At 46.5% G+C, this 21,418-nt stretch overlaps 2 protein-coding genes across 5 annotated transcripts in view; both read right to left on the reverse strand.

Moving 5' to 3' along the window:
• Window positions 1-21,418, reverse strand: part of LOC126521650 (NADPH azoreductase-like) — a 148,892-nt gene that overhangs the window by 98,119 nt on the left and 29,355 nt on the right. Inside the window, exon 1 of one of the 4 annotated variants that reach the window (XM_055065766.2) lies at window positions 13,059-13,129. The exons of the other annotated variants lie outside the window; for them this stretch is intronic. The gene's annotated coding sequence lies outside the window, so the exon portion shown is untranslated. Of the gene's footprint in view, window positions 1-13,058; window positions 13,130-21,418 lie in introns of those variants that run through there. 4 annotated transcript variants of the gene reach the window in all.
• On the reverse strand, window positions 5,829-8,545 carry LOC126521644 (putative nuclease HARBI1). Its single transcript, XM_050170355.2, has 4 exons — window positions 8,311-8,545; window positions 8,080-8,219; window positions 7,823-8,000; window positions 5,829-7,148 (listed from the first exon to the last, which is right to left on the reverse strand). Exons 1-4 carry the CDS (start codon window positions 8,485-8,487, stop codon window positions 6,480-6,482), a joined length of 1,164 nt encoding a protein of 387 aa, XP_050026312.1. The 5' UTR covers window positions 8,488-8,545; the 3' UTR covers window positions 5,829-6,479.

The following is a 21,418-nucleotide window of genomic DNA, read 5'->3' on the forward strand; positions in this document are numbered from 1 at the left end:
TAGCCTTTTATGTTTAGAAAGGTTCGGAAAGGTTGTCTGGTTTGGTGCTTGCTTTGCAGTTGGGGGTTTTACCGATAAACAACTGCCAAAATTATAACGTCGTGGGTTCCACTGGTGCTTCGCCTTTCATTTTTGTGTCTTCATTGATCAGTTGATGCCGCGGAAGTGTAACCGTTCAGTACTCCTTAATACTCATCCTTGTACTTTGGACGGCCGCAGGAACTGAACCACTGCGGTGTCCTCGATGGCATCTCTTTTTGATCCGAAAGCATCAAATGGTCCATTGAACGAAATAATTCATCACCCCTTCCACTCTATGAAGAAGGACGAGCAACAAAGCTGTGAGGTGTTTTTCCTCAATCGGCGCGTCTGTGTATTATAGATACAATAATAATAATAATAATAATAATAATAATAATAATAATAATAATAATAATAATAATAATAATAATAACAATAATAATAATAATAATACCAATAATAATAATAATAATAATAATAATAATTATTATTATTATTATTATTATTATTATTATTATTATTATTATTATTATTATTATTATTATTATTATTATTATTATTATTATTATTATCGAAGGACACAGACAATGAATACACCTGTTGACTGTGGTGGAATTCATTCTTATTCTTTTATGAAGTATATAGCAACGTGTGCAAGTACCGCTGCATGGTAGACGGGAGTTCCACAATATTTACAACTTCACTGTGAACTATGTAATAATGAAAAGTAGATGAAGTTCGGTGTAATGTTGGAGTCGTCTTATACCTGTGTCACACGGGTACATTTGGAAGGCCTTCCAGTCGACGGCCTTCATAGTAGTAGTAGTAGTGATTTTAAAATGAAAGGAAGAGAAAAGTGCAGTGCCGTAACTGCCTCTCAAGGGAGGGCACCTCAACAGCACTGCACGGGGTAAGGGGAGTGGGGAGAAAAAGATTAGAGAGAGAATGAAAGAGAGCGAAAAAAAAAACAAGAAGGTTAAAGAAGAAGCAAAGCGGGGCTTACAGCCGCGCTCTCAGCTGAGTCTCGTCACAAAAGCCAAGGAGGGCAGCAAGCGCTCTCTTGGCGATGGAGGCGGGGGCTGCGGGAAATAGGAGATCACCCTCCGTGCTGCACGGTAGTCCGACTCGGCGATACGAAGCACAGAGCGCGGTGCGCTCAACGTCGAAGGATGGGCAACGCAGGACGACGGCCTTCGAAACGCCACAACTGTATCGACTCAAAGGAGTTGTAGCGCTGCTACACGGCACTTTTGAAAGGACGTTGAGTGGTTCAGACGTTTCTCGCAAAATTGTGTGGCGCTGCGGATCTTTATTTTCGTTTTCAGGCCACGAGAAGTAAAACAACATTAAAACCACTTAAAAGCGCTATGGCGGCGGTATATGACGGCAGCCGGCAGCACATGGAGTAGAGAGAGAGTGTACTGGAGAACATGGAGGAAGGAATGAACACAAGCACGTCGCTGTTGTCGAGAGTATGTGCAGTTCGCACATATCAAGTGGCAAAACTACTTCATTGAATAATTAAAACACTCATATATAGTATTTTAGAGCATTTTGGTTTGATTTGTTCTTTATAACCGTGAGTACGAGCACATTGTGAACGAGAGGGCATGTTCGCGCTGTTTCCGCTTCCGTTGCTCAAAGGCTATCGAGATTTCGATTGAGTTGTAGGGTGCTCCGTTGACTCGATAGACTGTTAGAGAGCTTTAGCTAAGGGAACGCAAGCGGCTTGCGTACGCAAGAACTAGGGGCGACGGTACTGCGCATGCGCGCTACGTTCGTCCACGTCCTGTCCTGCCTTAATATCGTGTTTGTAAACAGGGTTGCCAGATTTGGCTACTTTGCGCCAAATTGGCTACTTTTTGAGGCTGTTGGCGGGGGAAAAAATGCCTTGGCTACTTGGCTACTTTTGTGGCTACTTTTGAAATAGCTTGACTATTGTAAAAATTGGATAGAACCTTGTGTAGCTCATATTATGCAGCAACATTAGCAAATATTTAGGCCAACGCACGACGACGACGCTTCAAATCTTTTCAAGCTGGACCATCATCACGGTCAATCTGACTCGGGCGCTTTCATTTCATGCAAAGGATTTCGCACTGGTGACGTGACAGCGTGTTCCATCTTCGCATTGACGTTCCGCATCCGGCCTTCCGCACATTGGGCTTCTTCGATTTTCGGAGTTCTAGCAGCCCGCTGGCAGCCAGACGGCAGCCAGCTAGTGCCGGTCCTGATGGGAAGTCAACGTGAGGTGGGATCCTAAGACAACCCGAAGCTGCCCGAAGTTTGCAAAATAACACTTGGACAGCTGGCCGCGGGATAAACGTAAACATGCTACCAGCATGTCAGCAGCCGGTCTGGCCGGCGCGCTATCGGCGTAGTCGGTCCATTTATGTGTTCCCAGCTTGAAAATATACAACTGTATCCGGGAATACGGTCACATTTGCGAGATTTCGCGCGGCTGGGCATCTCACTTTGGAGAACGTAACAAAAGGCCTACGACGCGTCCGATGCCAAGACGCAAAATCGCACGTAAATAATCGCGAAAGCGATCGCTCAAGGATGCCTCGAACTTTGACCTTCTTCGAGAAATGTGTGCCAAGATTAACTCAGGCATTTACACCTGAACTGGAGCTGTGATTCTCATTTGTGATAATATTCTAGTCATATTACATGCTGACCAAAGCGCTCTTAGCTATAGTTATTTATACACGTTTCATAATATTTTTTTTATGTTCCTACATTTACTAAAAGCAGCTTTAATTGTTGGCTATGATAAAGTCTTCAGAGTTGCATAATAAATGAAAATGCAACGTTTTTCTATAACGTGGCTACATTTTTGTATGTGGCCAGAGTTGGCTACCTTTCTGGCTACTTCCCGTGATTTTTTGGCTACTTTTCAAATTTTGGACCTGGCAACCCTGTAAATTTTGTAAAACTGAGCGCAATATAACCATGTGCGCAGACCGATACGTCTGCTAGCGTTGTTGGGGTGGCCGAAAACATCGCTGCCCCTGAGCGGTCACGTTACCTACTTGACCCTCGCGGTGTACGAGAACTTAAGAGTAGCTAGCGGGTAGATAATCTGATAACTCTTTCGCCAAGTGTCGACAGACATCGTTTTTATATATATCAGGGAGGTTTACCGTGTCCGGTATTCGGGTAAACGCAGGCGGACAATATTGCTGTAACCTAGTCTAGTCTACTGGTGTAACTTTTCGGCAATGGCGTAATCGTGTTCTGCCAAAAATTTACACCCGCAGCAGGGTAAAATACACTTGGCTACTGCAATATTAGCTGTTTTTGTCTGTTTGAGCTTTGCGCCACAGGTGGCTGCATCATGCAGACCGCACCCATTTACGGCTCCGCCCCAACCTGCTCCGCCTGCGTTTACCCAAACACCGGGCACGCTAAACCTCTCTATTAACTGCTTTTAATAAGAATAGTTTTATGTGCTTAACTTCATATGCTTGATTTCATGTTTTAAAATATGATAACGAAGCAAAGATCAGACGTTGATGGCGCTGCGAGCGCTTGCGACCTATTGCGACCTCACTGCGGCTTGCGTTTGGGTACAGTGTACTCGAACAGGGGCAGTGTGTCCAGGCAGCGCTCGCCGCTGAGGCGCTTCATGTAGATAGCACGAGATGGCGCTGTAGGACGGACGGCACAGCGCTGCATGTTGATAATCATTTTCTGTCGCAGTCAAATAGACGTGCAAATGCTCGGCGGATGTTAATAGCGTCCTCGATCACCTTGCCCCGGGGTTGCCCCGAAACCAGAATGGTGCGCTTCGCACCGCGGTGGTGGCGCACTGCGGAGGGTCAACATCGAGGACAAAACTGCCCCTCGTGCAGGTGCCTGCATGCAGCGCCACCATGCCCCTGGCGCGCAAAACGTGCGCGAACGCGCGCGCGCGCGCACATTTGGTTGTTTACAGGTGCTGAGCATCCGCGGCAAACTCGAACCTTGTCAAACCGCGTGCTCCGGCGTACCCGGCTGCAATCAAACACACATGGATTTTATAATTAATGGCAAGAGACATCATGTGGCGATGTCTGTGGATGAAATGAACGATGTTCTGGCGAGTAAGTATTCGTTTTTAGCAACGTACGCGCGGGCAGTCGAGCGTACTGTCAGCAACACAGCGCGATGCGCTTCCGCGGCCTGCTCCCAGCAAGTTCTAGTAGCACAAATATGGGAAGCCACATAATTATACGAAATAATTTTTTACGCTTTACAGATCCGACAAAGCTGCATGCGTTGGTAGAGTCGATCACCGGCAGTGCGAACAGCAATGCGAAAGCCGATGGTCCGAGTGCAGTCGCAGGACCATCAGTAATTGCGAGCAGCAGCTTGTCTAGCAGCCCTGGCAAGTATTGCATTTCTTCGAGTTTTTTATAGACGTTCAAGTACATCGCCCACCGAGCACACTAAAGTGTAGGAGAAACGAGACTCGTTACGAAATAAATATAATTGGAATTCTGAAACTATGCATGTCCACTGAAAAAAGGCCCTATTAGAACATTTCTAACTGGAATTACTGGTCAAACACCAGTTGTGTTTTTGCCACCCATTGAACTCAATCATTTGAGCCCAATCGGTGCTTCCAATTGGAAATAACTTCACCCAATAACACCAATGGCGCACCATCCTATTGGGCCCTAAGGAATACGCAATTGGATTCATGAGCCCAATCGTTGACCTATTGGGTTCAACTGGCGCCAACAGGGCTCATTATTATTATTTTTTTGACTGGGTATGTTCAGTCGACAGTTAGCTTTCTTTCACATGTATTGCCCTTGCCATTGTCAATTTTGTGGCTATTATTTCTTGGATGGTACTGACAGAGCCATTTGTACATTTATTTACGTGAATGAATTTGTTCTCTCATTACCAGATGCTGATGAAAGAAATGACCAGGACGCGAAGATTTCTCAAACAAGTGAATGGAGTGAAGGGGAAACAAGGGTCCTTCTGGACAAATTTTATGATTACTTGAGCCAAGTGGGCCCGATGAAAAGATTTAAGAACAAGAAGGCCATGTGGGCTGCAATTGCTCTAGATATAGAAGATGAAACAGGACACTTCAAAACTGCAGAGCAGTGCCAGAACAGATTTAAGACCATAAAAAAGAGGCGCTCTGAAGCAAAAAAGCACAATGCAACCTCAGGTGCCGAGCCCACAGAAATTCCCTTTGACGACGAATTGGCCAAGATTAAATCCATAGACGACAGTTTTGAACCTGAGCTTTTGCGAGGACCAGGAAGGGTTGAGTATAGATCAGAGAAGCAAAATGACACAGTTCCACCCAAAAGATCAAAACTAAGCATCCCGGAAATGATGTGGAAAATTCATGAAGATAGAGAAAAGCAGCGAGAGCGACGACACAAAGAGAAGGTGGAGCTGTTGAAACACCTGCTGGGGGCACCAAATCAGCCTACAGTAGCAGCGTCTTCCTGGAGTCCGTAGTGTGCGACATCTGTACTTGGTCCTTGGCTAAAAGAACATAAAACTGCCCGGAGGATGAGATACAGAGAATAGGACAAGATGAGTGTGCATTTAGTCTACCTCTTACCTGCGAAGCACGTCATTATGCATTTTACTTACCACCACTTAGGCAAAAGTGGCAATGCTGTGCAATGTGTTGTTGTGATCATCACGTTTTAAATCATATTGCATCCTCCATTTCATTTCTGTTCATAATACTTATTAAATACATTGAACGATACACCTTGTGAGTATTCATGATGTATTTTATTACAACTCACTGCGTCTGGCTCAAGACACATGACAGAGAACCTAAGTAAGGTAAAGAATATTTATTTGTGGATCACTTGTACAAAACAAGCTGCGAGAACAAGGCATGGTAAGGGTATCTTACGAATTGTGGCTTAGCAAAAACGAGAATATGAAAGTGCAGCACATAACCACGAGACTCTTGGCACTGATGCATGGAAATGCAGTGTACAGGTGGCCCTCTCTCAGCCATGCTTGGTCAACAGCAGCAAGTGCAGCTAGCATTAAAATGCAGCGTACACTCTCTCTTGCCTCCCACACTTCTGTGTTATTCTACGTGGTAATTACAAGCAGACAATTCGTTGTAGCCTACTACTTACAAAAAACCTGCCGGCACAATATCTTTGAAAATAATAAAGTCCTTAAATGCTCTAAATATCTGTTTTGACAGCTTCCTTCATTCATCTGTTATCTAAGCAGGACTACTGTTACCACTACGAAAAGCCACCATAATGTAATAAGATATTATATTCAATTGCCTGCATTATTCTCGTGCTGCATGCTGATATCAATAATGTAAAATTGCCACTAGAAAATAATAATATGAACCTGCAATGAACCCTCATTTTTCTTACGGCCACGAAAGCGGTTGGAAGACATTATGAAGCTAAACCGAAAAAATAGATGAACAGCCAGATTCAGTACTAAATAGTCGTGGCTCACTGAATGGTCTGAAGGTACCGTACAATTTGCTTCCGTTTCTTTTCTCCTAGCTGCTTCAGCACTTTTTCTGTTTTTGAGTCTACAGAAGCTAGCATTTCAATCGGGTTTGGCCTGCTGGCATTTGTGGTACCCACATCCTCATAGTCAAGGCCACTGTCCCCTCCTTCAATGCACATGTTGTGGAGTACGCAGCATGCAAGAATGAACAATGTGGCCTTCTTCACTGTCCAGAATTCCAAGTACAAAAGTTGCCTGAAACGTCCTTTCAGCAAGCCAAAAGCATTTTCAATGCGTACTCGTGTTTGGCTCAAGCGCAAGTTATAATTTACACATTCAGGGGTCAGGGAACCATAGTCCCTGAATGGTGTCAGGAGATATTCTCGGAGTGGATAGGCAGCATCACCAAGCAGATGATACTTGCCTTCACAAACTCCTGGCAGTTTATCTAAAGCAAAACTGCGCTTGAATGTGTCAGCGTCGTGCATCTTGCCTGTGGGACCAAGGAACACATCCACAAACTTGCGATCAGCAGTGCAAATTGCCTGAACGCCGTATGACTTCTTGTCATGCCTGTTTGTATATGTTGAGGCAATCTTCCCGGCTGGACACCTCGTTTCTATGTATGTCCCGTCAATACATCCCAAGACATTTGGAAAACCTGAAATCTGAAGCCAGTGAAACATTAATGGGTTTTGAATTTACATTCCCAGTTACTTTCTTTAGCATGCTGAAATACCAATATTAACTATATTTAAATACACAATATACGAAAAAATGCTGCTAAAATGTGTGGGAAGAACTACAATATGGCCAGTCATACAGGGAGAGAAAATTAACGCTGGGTAAATGCCTTACCTGTGATTACAGTATGCACAGGTAGTGCTCACCAGAGAATAAAAGCAGTGGGTGACTAAAAAGTGAACACGGCGAGACAGTTGCCATAAAACGTGTCAGCCTGAGGATGGATTAGAATTAAAAGCATGCAGGGCAAAGGAGGGATTAAACCTTGCACTTAAAATACAATTCCTTCATATTATTCCTTTCTTTCATATATTCTCAATTCGACTTCATATGCAGTCCCCAACAGACACGTAGAGCATTTGTCAAAATTTAAGAGCCCAAGGCATGGTTTGTTTGTAAGCCATGTTCTTAATGGTAGCGCATTTGTGAAAGAGGAGAGAACTAGGGCCTCTCTCACCGAGATTTCGAATGCTGCGGGATGCATAACAAGCAGCAAACAGCGGTCCAGAAACAAACTCCTCTGGATTCTAATATTTAAAAAAAGGTTTAAATAAACAACTGCCCCATAAAAGCATTTATGACAACACCGTCGCCTTACTTCTTCGAACTCGGCGCTGGCTGCTCTTTTTTTTTCAGGCGTGTCTGGGAAGCGCATCACATCCGCGCTGATGCTGTCCAAGAAGCCCGCCACATGTTCGATGATTCCATTCACAGTGCTCTCCGCCATTCCAAACATGACGGCGACGGCTCGCTCGGTAGTCTTATTTCCTGCAAACCTGACGAAGTAAACAACTTGTCATGAATGCAGGTGCCTGACTAAAATTATTTAGAAACAAACAGGGACAAACAACTCACCAAAGAAACGAAAGAACGTGCTCCTCAGCCGATTTTTGCGCATGTGGGCCTCCATGATGCTTTGGATAAAAACTGGAGTTCTCGTAATCCGCAATCAGACGGTAGCAGACGCTCCTGCTTACCCGGAAATGCTTTCGGAACTGCAAGTAAACGACACAACACATCACATGGCGGTGGCATTACACAATGCTTTGGCAGCAGTAAACAACTGCAAATAGACAGGCTCCTTACTCCGGTGTCGTCGAGGCGCCTGACGACCCGTTCAACGAACCTGTCCACTTTCGGCCGCTCTTCACCACATTGTTTTTGGACGAGGTCGATCAGCATGTCGTCTTCGCTGTCAGACGAACTTGAAAAAAGCTCATCGATTGCGGCAACTAGCAGCGCTTTCTTTCTCATTGGCGACATCTCCAGTAGCAAGGTCCGTCAACTCCGTTGCAACCGCAGCCATGCCGCAGCTATCGGAACAGAGCGCCCGCGGTAGTGCAGTCGCATACGCGCGCGCGCGTCGCGCGTCCCGCAGTGCTTGCTGGGATTGCACCCCGGCGCACCGCCGATTTTCTCGGTGCGAGACGGGGCAACAAAAAACTGCTCCAACAGGGTGCGCTTCCGGTGATCGAGGATGGTCGGTGCGCACCGGTGCGGTTGATCGAGGATAAAAGTGCGCACCAAGGCGCCCCGGTGCGCACCGGTGCGGGTGATCGAGGACGCTATAAGATGCATCCCCGAAACTCACTTCATATCATAGATGAATTATATGTGCACTCCTAGCGCATCTCAACGCCCATTAGACGGATTTATTAACCTAACAGCAAATGTTTTGCAGACATCGAAGTAGTGGCGTAAAGCCGTTAAATTTGTTTTGGGCCACGCAACCAGAAATCATTCGGACGGAAAACTTGGCTGGAAATAACGCCGTAGTAAAGCACATCGAATTGATTATAACCAACCTGGATTCCAGGTGCACACCTTTTCTTTTGCGGTTCGCATTCATAAAAAAGCGGCCGCGGCATCCGCGACCCAACGTCAAGCGCTTAGTTCCTCAGCCGCTGTTGTAGAAGAGAAGGCAAAACAATATGTATGTACATAGCCCAAATCCAAAGAGCTTACTTGCTTGGCATTTACCTGTTTTCGCGATAAACATTTGTCCCTCGTTCTTTCATTCTGTTTGGCGAACCCCCCGCAACTACATTTGCACAGTTTATTCGTGAATTTTTTTTATTTACATGATGAAGTGCTCCCGAACGTCAGACTCATGTACGAGTATGAGACACAACGACATCCTACATTTCCATGACAGGAATAAAACAGGTAGGAAAGACGCCAAGTAAAAGGGATCTCTGCAAAACTACACACAGTATGCCCAAAACACAGAAAAACAGTGCGAGTACATTCCATCCCAAACAATGGATACCTATAGCGGAATTAATATGCGCAAATGAATTCCTTAATTCATTTCATAATTATATTCACAAAATTAGCTTTTTGAATGCACCAGAAAAAGTTGTGCATTCAGATAAAACAGACAAAGATCAGCATACATGTGTTGCACAATTCAGCCAACTTTAAAGTGCAATTTCTTTTTTCGTCGTGCTTCTCTTCACTGATTAAGCCCTTTAACATAAATGTGCAGCCTTGCTGGGACATAAAAACGCACAACTGCTGATGTGAAATTATCAGCGTGTATTTTGCAGCCTATGGCATAGCCAATTAAATTTAAAGCTTTCACTAGCTAGAATCATGGCATCAACTATGCTGTCGCTGCAAGGCTCCTCTTTGCTGGAGAAGGTTGTAAATATATTCCCTCGCGTTTCTTAATGTGCTTCGAAAAGCAACTTGGAGGGATACAGAAATCCTCCCCCAGCTGTAACAAATTTGTGAATTTTGAGACTCTGCTACTGACACTAGAGTTCTGCAAAAGAAGAGAACGGCAGTCCTCACATTTGTTGCGAGTAAAAATGTCTGCGCGACATACCCTGCCATATATTATGGATGAGGCGGTCATCGCTCCTTCTCTCCACATAAGCCCGGTGCTCTGCCGGAGTACTGTTCAGCAGCTCTGCTCTACCAGCGTTAGATTTCCAGCTTCAGCTAACTCAAGTGACGCAGCGTCCCCTTCCTCGTCATTATTATCAGGTGAGTGAAGTAGCGATACCAAATCTTTACTGACCTCTTTTGTTCCCTGTTTGCATTGCCTTCGCCAAGTTATAAAAACACAGGCAATTCACAACAATAAAAAATTGAGACGGCGCCGGTGACCGTTGGATCCTCACGACTGCCTCACAAGAAGTTCTACAACTTATATTGGCTTAGTCTAGATATCAATAGGTATTTAAAACCCTCACTTTCCAAGTATTCTAACAGAGCCAAAGTGCTGCACAATGTCACATGGAGCCCATCTGCCGTCGACTGGCTCAAGAAGCCGCAAAGTCCTTTCACATTGGAAAGAATATTTAGCGCCAGCGAACAAGGACAGAAGAGAGACGGCACCACAATGCGCTAACTTCAACAACTTGATTTTCAGGAAACACCCACCTATTTAACCCATGCACAGTTAAATAGGCGGGTGTTTCCTGAAAATCAAGTTGCTGTAGTTAGCGCATTGTGGTGTCGTCTCCCTTCTGTCCTCATTCGCTGGCGCTAAATATACTTTCCAAGTCAGTTCACCAACACGCCCAACAAATGGCAATCCTTTTGCATGTGACTCCCAACGAGACAGAAACTCGAGGAATCCCTTCAGAGTCATTCAGAGCAAGCACGCTGCAACCGGGCGCAACACACGGTGAACGCGTCCGCATGCGTCCGTACAGCCCGTGCGACTGCAGCGCCGCCACATACATCCGGGACCTGTCTACGCTCCCGGCTTCAAAGCAGTACATGGCGCTCTCCGAACACACTGCCCCTATTTTAGTACACTGTATTTTGGGGCCGCTAACGCACCCAAGCGTTAGGGGCCCCAACGCCTTGCGTCCCCTTAACTAAAGCTCTCTATTGACTCGGCGGCGTTCGAAACCGCCCGTGTAGCAGCTCGAACTTGACCTTTGAGTCAACTGACTATCGGTTGGAAGGCCTTCCAAACGCCCGTGCGACACGGGTATTAGTAGCCAATTGGCATATAATTTGTTCCTGGCTGTTTTCAATAAAAGAAGAGTTACGCCGTTTTCTGTAACCATACTCCCTCCGTAGACTGCCGTGTATTGACAGCAGACAGGAATTCTGTAAAGCTTACAACTTCACTGTGAACTAACCAATTATGACAAGTAAATTAAACTCGGCAGTCAGTTTGAGGTTAGGGAGTTGGGTTTAGGCAAAACGGCCCAGTTTAGGCGACTGCAGCAAAGCGCAGGACGAGTTCGCACGCTGCTGTATCGGCCCATAACTGGAAACGAAGGACGCAGCTGGGTTCCTCGAATAGGGGAAACACCAGAAACACCCACACGTGGAAAGAAATCGGATTAGTGGCTGCGCCGTAGAAGAGGCACTAGATCTGCACCCTCGCTGGGTCCGAGCTGAAGGGGAGTGTTCGGCGAGACGGGCGTGAAGATAAAAGGTAGGGGGTGCTCGCTGCTAATGGCCATGCGCTTCCCACATGTCCCGTCGACCGTCTCGGTCACGGAAAATTGGGCGGCGCGACACTGCCCAGCCGGTTCAATTGAGTGTCAATGTTTGGCATCCACGTGCGCCTTCTGAGAATGCCCGTGAACACGGCGGTAGCTTTACCGCCACGTAGCCGGCTACGACCGATGGATGCTTTTGTGTGCGATCGCCATCGGGTCCAAATTATGGTGCTTGGATTTCAAGCGAACCGGCCCACAGCTGCACGGGAGTTTTCTCAGTACTGGCAGGGCAGCCCACATTCTCGCAGCTTGCGTGGTGGCCGCTTGCAGGTGAAGAGGGGAGGACATCAAGGGCCGATACTCGCAGCATAACGTACGGGAGATTACACGTGTCTTTGAAAAATCCTATCACCTGGCATGTTGTAAAGAGTGCCACTGTTTCCACTAATGCCCTGTGCGCCACGAAGGTGGTTGTGCTATTGGTTACAATGATGGGAACTCGCATGTGTGATTGGCTGGTTTGCGACTCCTTTGTGCAACTGGGGGCTTAAGAAGTCATGTTAGGTTGTGTGGAGAAAGCGGAGTTTCGGGCTTGGACTCGGACAGACGCCTCGGCGTTTGAATAAAGCGTCACTTTATCGGACAACGGCTCGCGTTGCCACCGTGCACTCGAATCATCGAGGGGCACCGACTTCGGACCTTAAACACCTTCCCTCCTTAACTAGTGTTGAAGCTACCAGAGGATAAAGGGAAAGGAAATTAACTTCGGCGTACTGACAGAGTCGTCCTAGCGGCCAATTTCAGTGTGATTTTTTTCGAAGGTACCCACATTAGATTGAGAGCTACAGAGAATTCGCGAGAAATTGCAGACCAATATTTTTTCACGTCATCGCGACGCGTAGACGGACGGACATCGACCACCGCCGGAGGGTAGCTATATGCAGCGTTGCTGTAAAAGCTGGAGCAACAAAAGGGCACCTAGATTCCCATTGGCTGTGGCGTGGCCACGTCACTTGCGCGCCTTGACGGAACAGAGCGGGCTAAAGACCCAGATTTCCTGCTCTTTCGCCAGTAGGGAAAACTACCTACGTCGGACGCCATGTTCTACCTAGCCTCCTCAAGCCGCGTATCCGCGTAGATGGCATCCGGTCGTCAACGGCTGCTCCTGCACCGCATGGGTCAAATATAAGTTTCGGGCATGGGGTGCGTGGCTTTTTTTTACCTCTTTTCTCTTTGTCCTCTTTCTGACCCCTATCTCCCAACCCCAGTGTAGGGTAGCAAACCGGAGACTGATATCTGGTTAACCTCCCTGCCTTTCCTCCTCTCTCTCTCTCTCTCAGGCGTTGGGCCAGACGATCAAATACGAACCCAGAAGCGCACTGCACTGTTGAGGCCTAACGCGAAATTTGTCGCCGTACTCACCGATGGTGTCCGTTCTCAATTTTACGGCGACGCCTGCCGCGCCTCTGCGGTCGCGCCGGCCGCAGAGAATCCTGCGCACGAAACAAAACGATCAGCGCGCGCAGAAGCTCACTCGAAGTTTGCTCGCAGCAGCGTTACAGTGGCTATTCTAGCCACTGTAGCAGCGTGCCAGTGACTGCGTCGAGAAGAACGTGGCCGCCGGAATGAGCGCCGCCCAACAAGATTCGTAGGCGGTGCTTCGGGGCTTGTCTCTGCCTAAAAAAAAGCAAAAAATATCTAGGGACACTAGAGCGGGCCAAAGGATACACCTACCGGGCGCGCGCCTGGTGTTCCGTGAAGGCATACACAGCGACGACATGTCACCCTCGCTCTCGGAAGCCTGCGTTGAAGCGGTCTGCGCATGCGCAGTACCGTCGCCTCTAGTTCATGCGTACGCAAGCCGCTTGCGTCCCCTAAACTAAAAGTCTCTAGTATGGCTGTGTTATCCGTGGGTTCCTTGTCCGCGCAAGCTCACGCCTGCCTTCTAAGTTCGCAAGGGTAATCGCTGTAAACAAATTAATGTATAAAGAAAACAAAATAAATTCGAAAGGAAAAACGTTGGTAAGTAGTGAGCTCTCCAAAGGGAAGGTCTGCTGGGCCTATGAACCCAGAGGCGACAAGGCGCCACTGCCATTCGAATCAGCGCATTCAAAACTAGTGAAGAGAGCAATTGCAAACCTTTGTCTAACAAATGCGCTCAAAAAATCGTGCATCCACGCAATGGGACAAAGTTTTCGTCGGCAGGTTGACCGGCTTACTAGGGCTGGTTACCCGTCGCACCTTCTTGTGTCCGTTGCGGAAAAAATGAGCAAGAACCTAAAACTCAAGCGTGCCCATGGCGAGCCAGGTAGCGAGAAGCCGAAAGAAAAACGACTGACCGTGGCACTGCCATACGTGCACAACGTATCTCACCGCCTGAAAAAGATCGGGCGCAAAGCTGGTGTTAATGTAGTGCTTACTGCCCCGAAAAAACTAAAGAGCCTCTGCCGACGCGTCAATGCTGAAGAGCCGACAAACCAGGAAGGGTGCACGACTAATCACCAGAATCGTTTTGTGGAGTGCACGGAAGCCGTTGTGTATTCAATACCTCTGAAATGTGGAAAAAGGTATGTAGGGCAAACTTCTAGATGCACAAATGAGAGACTGAAGGAACACAAACTTAGCGTCGAGCAGGCTAACAGGAATCTTGGCATACATATCAGGGATTGCCCCTCAAAAGATTGCGCCGCAGAATTTAGACGCTGTAAAGTGCTGAAGAAACACAATGACCAGCTGGTCCGGGAGATAATTGAGGCGGCCGAGATTACCAGACTTCGTGACCAATGCACGCCGTCCTTGTTACTGACAAAAAAAGAACTTGAGCTTTTGCACGTGCAACCGCTATCTTGAGTGTATAAAAGGAAAAAAAAAGTGCTTGTTTCACATGATGTGCGATCACGTGACTGCGACACGTGAGGGCAATGTTTATAAGAAGCCGTGTTTCTTTTGGAATAAACGTTGTTGAAAGTCAGCGCTTGTGGTGTCTTCTTGTCTCGTCCCTTGTCTACATTTTGCGCTGTTACTAGCAGGATGGAAAACCAACAAGCCCAAGCTGCTATTCTAGAGGTAAGTAGTGAGTTTCGAACCTTCGACACCAGGCTCAGAGGTTGTGTATTATACCCACCGGGCTGAACCAAGATAGCAGGCTGTGGGCTTCGATTATTTCCCTGGTCATTAGGTTGCTGTTTTTGTCTGTTTCTTAAATTGTTTGTGTTTTGCTAGCACATTACCTTTTTTTTTTGTATTCAGACCGGCAACCGCACTGCTTACAGTGCATACCCAGATGGCCACTGGCTGGTTTCGTCACGTTCAATGTCACTGGGTGTGCGCCAAGTTTTAATTTGCTTCCAGTTGCCCGACGCGGAACCTCCCTGAAGAAGACGAGCGAGACTTGGCCCTCCGCTCTTCTCTGTCCGGCTTCTCTCGGATCTGTCTGCGGCTCCTGTTGCTTGGCCAGGTTTTTGGTGGTGTTAGGTTTTTGTAGGCTTATTCACTGATCTCCTAATTATTCTTGCGCCTGCTTCTTCCTAGGCTGATGCCCAAACACTCCCCCGGTAGGAGTTTTTCTCTTTGGACTGTCTCTATTCCGACAGACGAATTACTCCTGAATTTGTTTATCCGCAGTGGCGTGAGTACAGACCCGCTGGCTCTGGTTCATTCCAATGGAAGCTCTATACGGCTGACCAAAGCCCAGGCTATCCAGAAATCTCTCCGTGCTGCTACCTCTGCATACCAGACCATCACAGAAGTGAGGCAGTGAGGCCGCGGAAATATCGTGTGCAGATCACCAGACCAGGCCTGTGTCGCAAATTTGCTTAACTGTTCATCATTCTCGTCACTGCCAGCGAGTGCATTCATCCCTGCTCATCTCGTATGCACCAAGGGAATAATCAGGGGTGTCGATGCTGATCTATCTTCATCAGAAACATTAGAGAGATTATCTGGGGCTGTAGTAATTGCTGTTTATCGCTGCAATCGAGTGGTAGACAATAAGAGGGTCCCAACAGAATCGGTGATTGCAACATTCGCAGGAACTTCCTGTCTATCGGAACTAAAGGTGTGGCCCCTTGTGTTCAGAGTTGAACCTCTGGCATCGCGCCCGCTACAATGCCCTAATTGCTGGTGATACGGACATAGTAGTGTAGGATGCAGGTCTAGTCAGCGTTGTTGCAAATGCGGGGAAGAGCACGATCAAAGTGGTTGTAGTGCCCAAGATGAGAGATGCTGCCTATGTGGTGGAAGTCACCCAGCCAATTATTCTAACTGCTCTCCTAGGGCTCAGTAATTTCAGGTGGTAGAAATAATTGACAGACGACGTTGCTCCAGGAAGGAGGCGGTAAGCATCGTGAAAGAAAGGGCGCTTAACTATGCGGGTGTTGGGAGGCAAACTCTTACCTCGGACGTATCACTAACAGCAACTGTAGAGGCCGCTGTGGAAAAGTCAGTTACAAAAGCTGTGGAACGGCTGGCAATGAGCCTTGGGGAATGTATAATATCGCAGGCCGTCTCTAGTAACTTATCTCATTTGATGCAAGTCACCTGCCTTAGTCCTAAAATGACCCAAACAGTTGATCCCAAGCCAAAAAATTGTGATAGGCGTTCAGGTACCCATCCTTCTAATGAAGGTGTTGAACCTTCGACTTCCTGTTCCATAAGGCCTGCTTATAGTAATCCGGTTAACACGGATTTGGAAATGACAGATGTGGAACAAAACGCTCGAGCATATAAAAGAACAATGTCGCCAATCAATGATTCTTCCTCCAGTCCTCACCCAAAGCTAAGAAAATTCAGCTCAGTGCTGTACCGAAAGAAAGCATTCTACAGAAAGCAATTTCGGCTGCGGCACTTCCTAAACCATAGGGTCGCTGAAAGTGCTTCAGTGGAACTGTCGCTCTTTATATTCTGCTACTGTATATTTAGTTAACTTGTCTTACTATTCAACTTAACCCTGATTTAATTCTTTTACAAGAAACGCGGTTAAATTTCACAATAAATTTTCAATGAAATTTTACAGATGATTTCGTCTAGAGCGTCCTACTAGAGGTGGTGGATTAACTACATTTATTTCGTTTCAGATTTGCCATAAGTCCAAAATTTCATTTCATCTTTCTACTCCTGAGTGCGAAATACTAGCGAGAGACCTGAATCTCCCTGGATGTTGCCCCTTTACCATTATAAATGCATATTTTGACAGGACATCCTACTGTCAGGTGACTTCAACTATCACCGTATATCATGGAGGTTAATAACACGTTTGTGGGGCACCGGATTATGAAACTGGTCATTGGACAATGGGCTAACGTGTGTAAACTCCGGATCTATTACGTTTGTGCGGGCTTTATCTTGCTCTGCTATAGATCTTACATTCTGTGGCCCGAGTGTCGGCGTATCTTCTTGGTCGACTGTTAAGCGTGCGACAATCACCTTCCAGTAATTTTTGAAGTAGCACGTCCTCTAGCATTTATGAGTAGTCAGGTGCGAACTTTCATTAAATAAAATATTTTAAAGAATGCTTAGTAAATGTTCTTTCATCTCTGTGTGATGCGTGCATTGAGCGAAAAACCACGAATATCTGTTCCGCTTTGGAAAGTTCTCGCAAAAAGTCTGAATTTGAGATTCGTCTGAATAACAGAAATTCATACGGCCCTTGGTAGAATGACGAATGCGCTCGTGACTACAGAATAAGAAAAGCCGCTTAGAAAAGTTAATACGTAATGAGAGTAGCAAAAATTGGAGCGATTATAAATTTTTTCGAGCCTTCTTTAACCATACTGTTTCAAAAGCCAAAGACAAATACGACTGCAAGAATTTTGATTTACTATCTAACAAAAAAATTTGCGTACATTCTTCAGTTTCCTCCGCAGTAGGAAAGTTCTTCCGCGTCCAATTAATATTGACTATAACCTTAAAGGGACACTAAAGTGAAAAATGATTTCTTCTGCATCAGTAAATTACCGTTCCACAACACCAAAAACACCACTCTTACAACGATAAGACGTTTGGTAAGCCAGAAAAAGCGCAAGAACGAAATACGGGTGGCGACGCCTACTTAAGTTCCCGCACCTGGGGGCTGTGACGTCTTGGATTTTGATGGCTTCGTCTAGGGCCTACTAACTATATATAGCGGTACAGATTGACTACATTGTGTTCTAAAGGAACCAAATATTAAACATGGCAAGTTTCGGGAACCTTTATTCAGCCAACGCGGCCCAAATGCGAAAACATACTTTGGAATCCCTGACGGCACCCTCACGTACCGGCACTGGGGTTTCGGCGGGAAATTCAAATACTGATACTTGGACCTTCATTTTCTCATCTAATAAGCAAACTATTTTTTTTTAAATGACTTCCTGCAGGGTTCTCATACAATGCTTCATTAGTATAAACTGATATATTGTTTCGCTTTAGTGTCCCTTTAAGTAGTATTGAAATGAACCGATCACTAGTAGAAATCGCGAAGGGATTAGAAATTTGATTTTCTTCAGTTTTGCCAAATTGTGAAAGCTTACGAAGTGCATCGAATGATTTTGCAGAACTTACCATGTTAGAATTGGCTGAAATCGTGGAGCGACTGCTAGATTAAGCTCCCGGAGCAGATGGGGTAACCTCTGCCATGATCAAAATTTTCTTTAACGAAGCTTCTGATGACATTTTAGCTCTTGTAAATCACTCAATTAGATTTTCTAGGATTCCGCCTGCATGGAAAATTCCTAGAATAATTCCAATTGTTAAAACTCATGGGAAGGATATACAATAGATAACATTAGACCAATCGTGCTAGCCTCAACTTTGGTGAAATAATTGGAAGAATCCTATTGCCCGTATGCTTAAATTTGTAAAGAACAAAGACTTGCTTAGTCCCTGTCTAATTGTATTACGACTATCATTTCAATCTAACGCATGCTACCGGGGACCTAGAAAGTAGAATAAAATTAGCATGGTGCCGAGGACAGATAGGGGCTATTGTGACACTAGACATCTCCAAAGCCTACGATACTGTAGAATACGTAATTTTATTCGATATATTACGAAATCTTGAGTTTACAAATTACCTTGTAAACTGGATATGTAAATTTTTAAATGGAAGGAAATTCTGCTGCTCTCTAAGAGGCTTTTCTTCGAGCATACATAATCAATCACGAGGTGCATGTTCCTCAAGCAGCTGTCATTTCTCCATCATTATTTAACGATCTGATGAATTCCATTCCTCGGGGCATCAAGTTGGTCAAACGTATGTATACGCAGACGATTTCGCTTTCTTTGCACCAGACAGTGATATCCAATCCCTAAATTATCGTCTACAGAACTAACTCTAAGCCATATAAACCTGGTTAAACAAGATTCGCTTTTCACTTAACGTTAGAAAGTGCTCGATATTGGTTTGCCCTCTTAATAATGTCGTTAACATATCGCTATCCTACCGTCTCAAGACTATACCTCAAGTGCAGTCGGTGAAGTACTTAGGTATCGTCTGTGACGGTTCCTTCAGTAGGCTTGGTCATATTGACCAAAAGGAGTGAGAGCAGCTGGCATGCTACGTAAGCTATGCAACAGTCGGTCAGGAATGTGGAGACCCACTACTGATCATTTATAAAATGTACGTGTGGCCCATTACAGAATTTGGATGTGTGCTCTTCTCTGGTGCGCCAGCTTATAAATTACGCCCCCCTGTTCTGAGTGAGCGGGAAGCCCTGCGATTGTGCTGCGGATTACCGAAATTCGTGTCTAATAATGTCTTGCATCAAGAAGTCAGGTTGCCATCAATATTGTGCAGATTTCGGTTGTACGTTCAATCCCCTATTAGAAGAGTGGAAAACATATTGCTACGGCATGAGCCGGGCGAGGAGAAGAGGAGGAAGACGTTAGCTGGCGCAGCCTAGGGACGCCATCTATACTTGACCATCAACCTCGTCCTTTAATTAAAGCCGGTGCAACATTAACCGTAACAGTTTTGTGGTGGAGGGGCGGGTTACTTCGACCAAGACGACGGAGCTGCTGCGGCAAGTGCCACGCCGGAGCCGACGCCTCACTCGGCTGCCTCCACGTGATGTCCCATGTCCCACAGCGCCTTCTCTGGCTGCTCCAGTGCGAACTACCGGCGCCTGAATGCATCAGATGGAGCCCTGCCCTTTCTCAGAAAAATTCGGCGAGGACGTGGAGGAATGGCTCACCCACTACAAGCGTGTGAGCAAGTACAACGGCTGGAACTCCACGGCTCGACAATGTCGTTCTGTTCCTCACAGACACTGCGCTAGTGTGGTTCGAGAACCATGAAGATACCTTGACAACGTGGGAAAGCTTCGTTACTGACCTCACAGAGTGCTTTGGCGATTCCACCATATCTGTTGCGCCGTCTTCGACCAGTGCCCATTCTGCGCCTTCTACCCCGCCCGACGACTTTACAAAGGCACCGGACCTCTCAACCTAACCCGCCGCGGAGCTCCGTTGTCTTCTCGAGTCGTACTTCGACCTGAACGATCACCCTTTGGGTCAAACTACGGTTGTGAAGCATCGTATAAATACCGGCGATGCAGCACCTGTTCGCCGATGCCCATACCGGGTATCGCCCTCTGAGCGACAAGTTATCCATAGCGAGGTTGACAAAATGCTTGCCAAAGGGATTATTGAACACTCTTCCAGCCCGTGGACTTCCCCTGTTCTCGTCAAAAAGAAGGATAACAGTTGGCTCAAAAAGGACAACAGTTTGCGATTCTGCGTTGACTATCGTCATCTAAACACGATCACCACGAAAGATGTATATCCACATCCCCGCATTGACAATGCTCCACGGTGCCACTTATTTTCCATCGATAGACCTTCGCTCTGGATATTGGCAAATTGCCGGTGAATGAAATGGACCATGAAAAGATCGCGTTTGTCCCACCAGACGGTCTATATCAGTTCCGGGTAATGCCTTTTGGCTTGTGCAATGCCCCGGCGACATTTGAAGGGAGGATGGACATGCTCTTGTGCGGCTTCAAATGGTCCATTTGTTTGCGCTACTTGGACGGCGTCATCGTATTCTCTTCAACTTCTGTGACCCATTTTGAAAGACTTTCATCTATTCTTTCTGCTTTTCGCACCGCTGGCTTGCGGTTGAACTCGTCCAAGTGCCACTTCGGTCACCGCCAAATAACTATGCTCGGACATCTCGTCGATTCGTCAGGCATTCGCCCCGAGCCCGCTAAAGTTCATGCTGTGCAGAATTTCCCCGTACCAACTTGTGCCAAAGATGTTCGCAGCTTTATTGGCCTTTTGCTCTTATTTCCAAAGGTTTGTGGAAAATTTCGCCCATGTTGCCCGTCCCCTGACACACCTCCTAAAGAAAGACGTTTCTTCCTGCTGGGCCTCTGAACAAGCGTCTGCTTTTTCGCTCATCACGCTGCTCACCACACCTCCTGTTCTCGCCCATTTTGACGCCTCCGCTCCGACAGAAATCCGCACTGACGCCAGTGGTTACGGCATCGGCACAATTTTAGCTCAACGCCAATGTGGGCGCAACCGCGTTACCGCCGACGCCAGCCACCTCCTCTCTACAGCCGAGCGCAATTACCCGATTACCGAGCGCGAGTGTCTCGCCCTCATTTGGGTAGTGGGCAAGTTCCGATCCTACATATATGGTCGACCATTTACAGGTTACAACCGATCACCATTGCCTTTGTTGGCTTTGTTCCCTCAAGGATCCCACCGGACGCCTCGGTCGCTGGGACCTACGGCTGCAGGAATACACATACACTCTGATCTACAAGTCGGGTAGTCTACATCAGGACGCCGTCTGCCTG

This window comes from Dermacentor andersoni, chromosome 6, assembly GCF_023375885.2.
Source record: "Dermacentor andersoni chromosome 6, qqDerAnde1_hic_scaffold, whole genome shotgun sequence".
NCBI lineage: Eukaryota > Metazoa > Arthropoda > Arachnida > Ixodida > Ixodidae > Dermacentor > Dermacentor andersoni.

Coding starts and splice junctions, on each gene's coding strand:
- LOC126521644 (XM_050170355.2), bottom strand. CDS start 8,487: ATGTCGCCAATGAGAAAGAAAGCGCTGCTAGTTGCCGCAATCGATGAG. Junction 8,001..8,079: donor CACGTTCTTTCGTTTCTTTG/GTGAGTTGTTTG, acceptor TTACTTCGTCAG/GTTTGCAGGAAATAAGACTA. Junction 7,149..7,822: donor CCAGCGCCGAGTTCGAAGAA/GTAAGGCGACGG, acceptor CACTGGCTTCAG/ATTTCAGGTTTTCCAAATGT.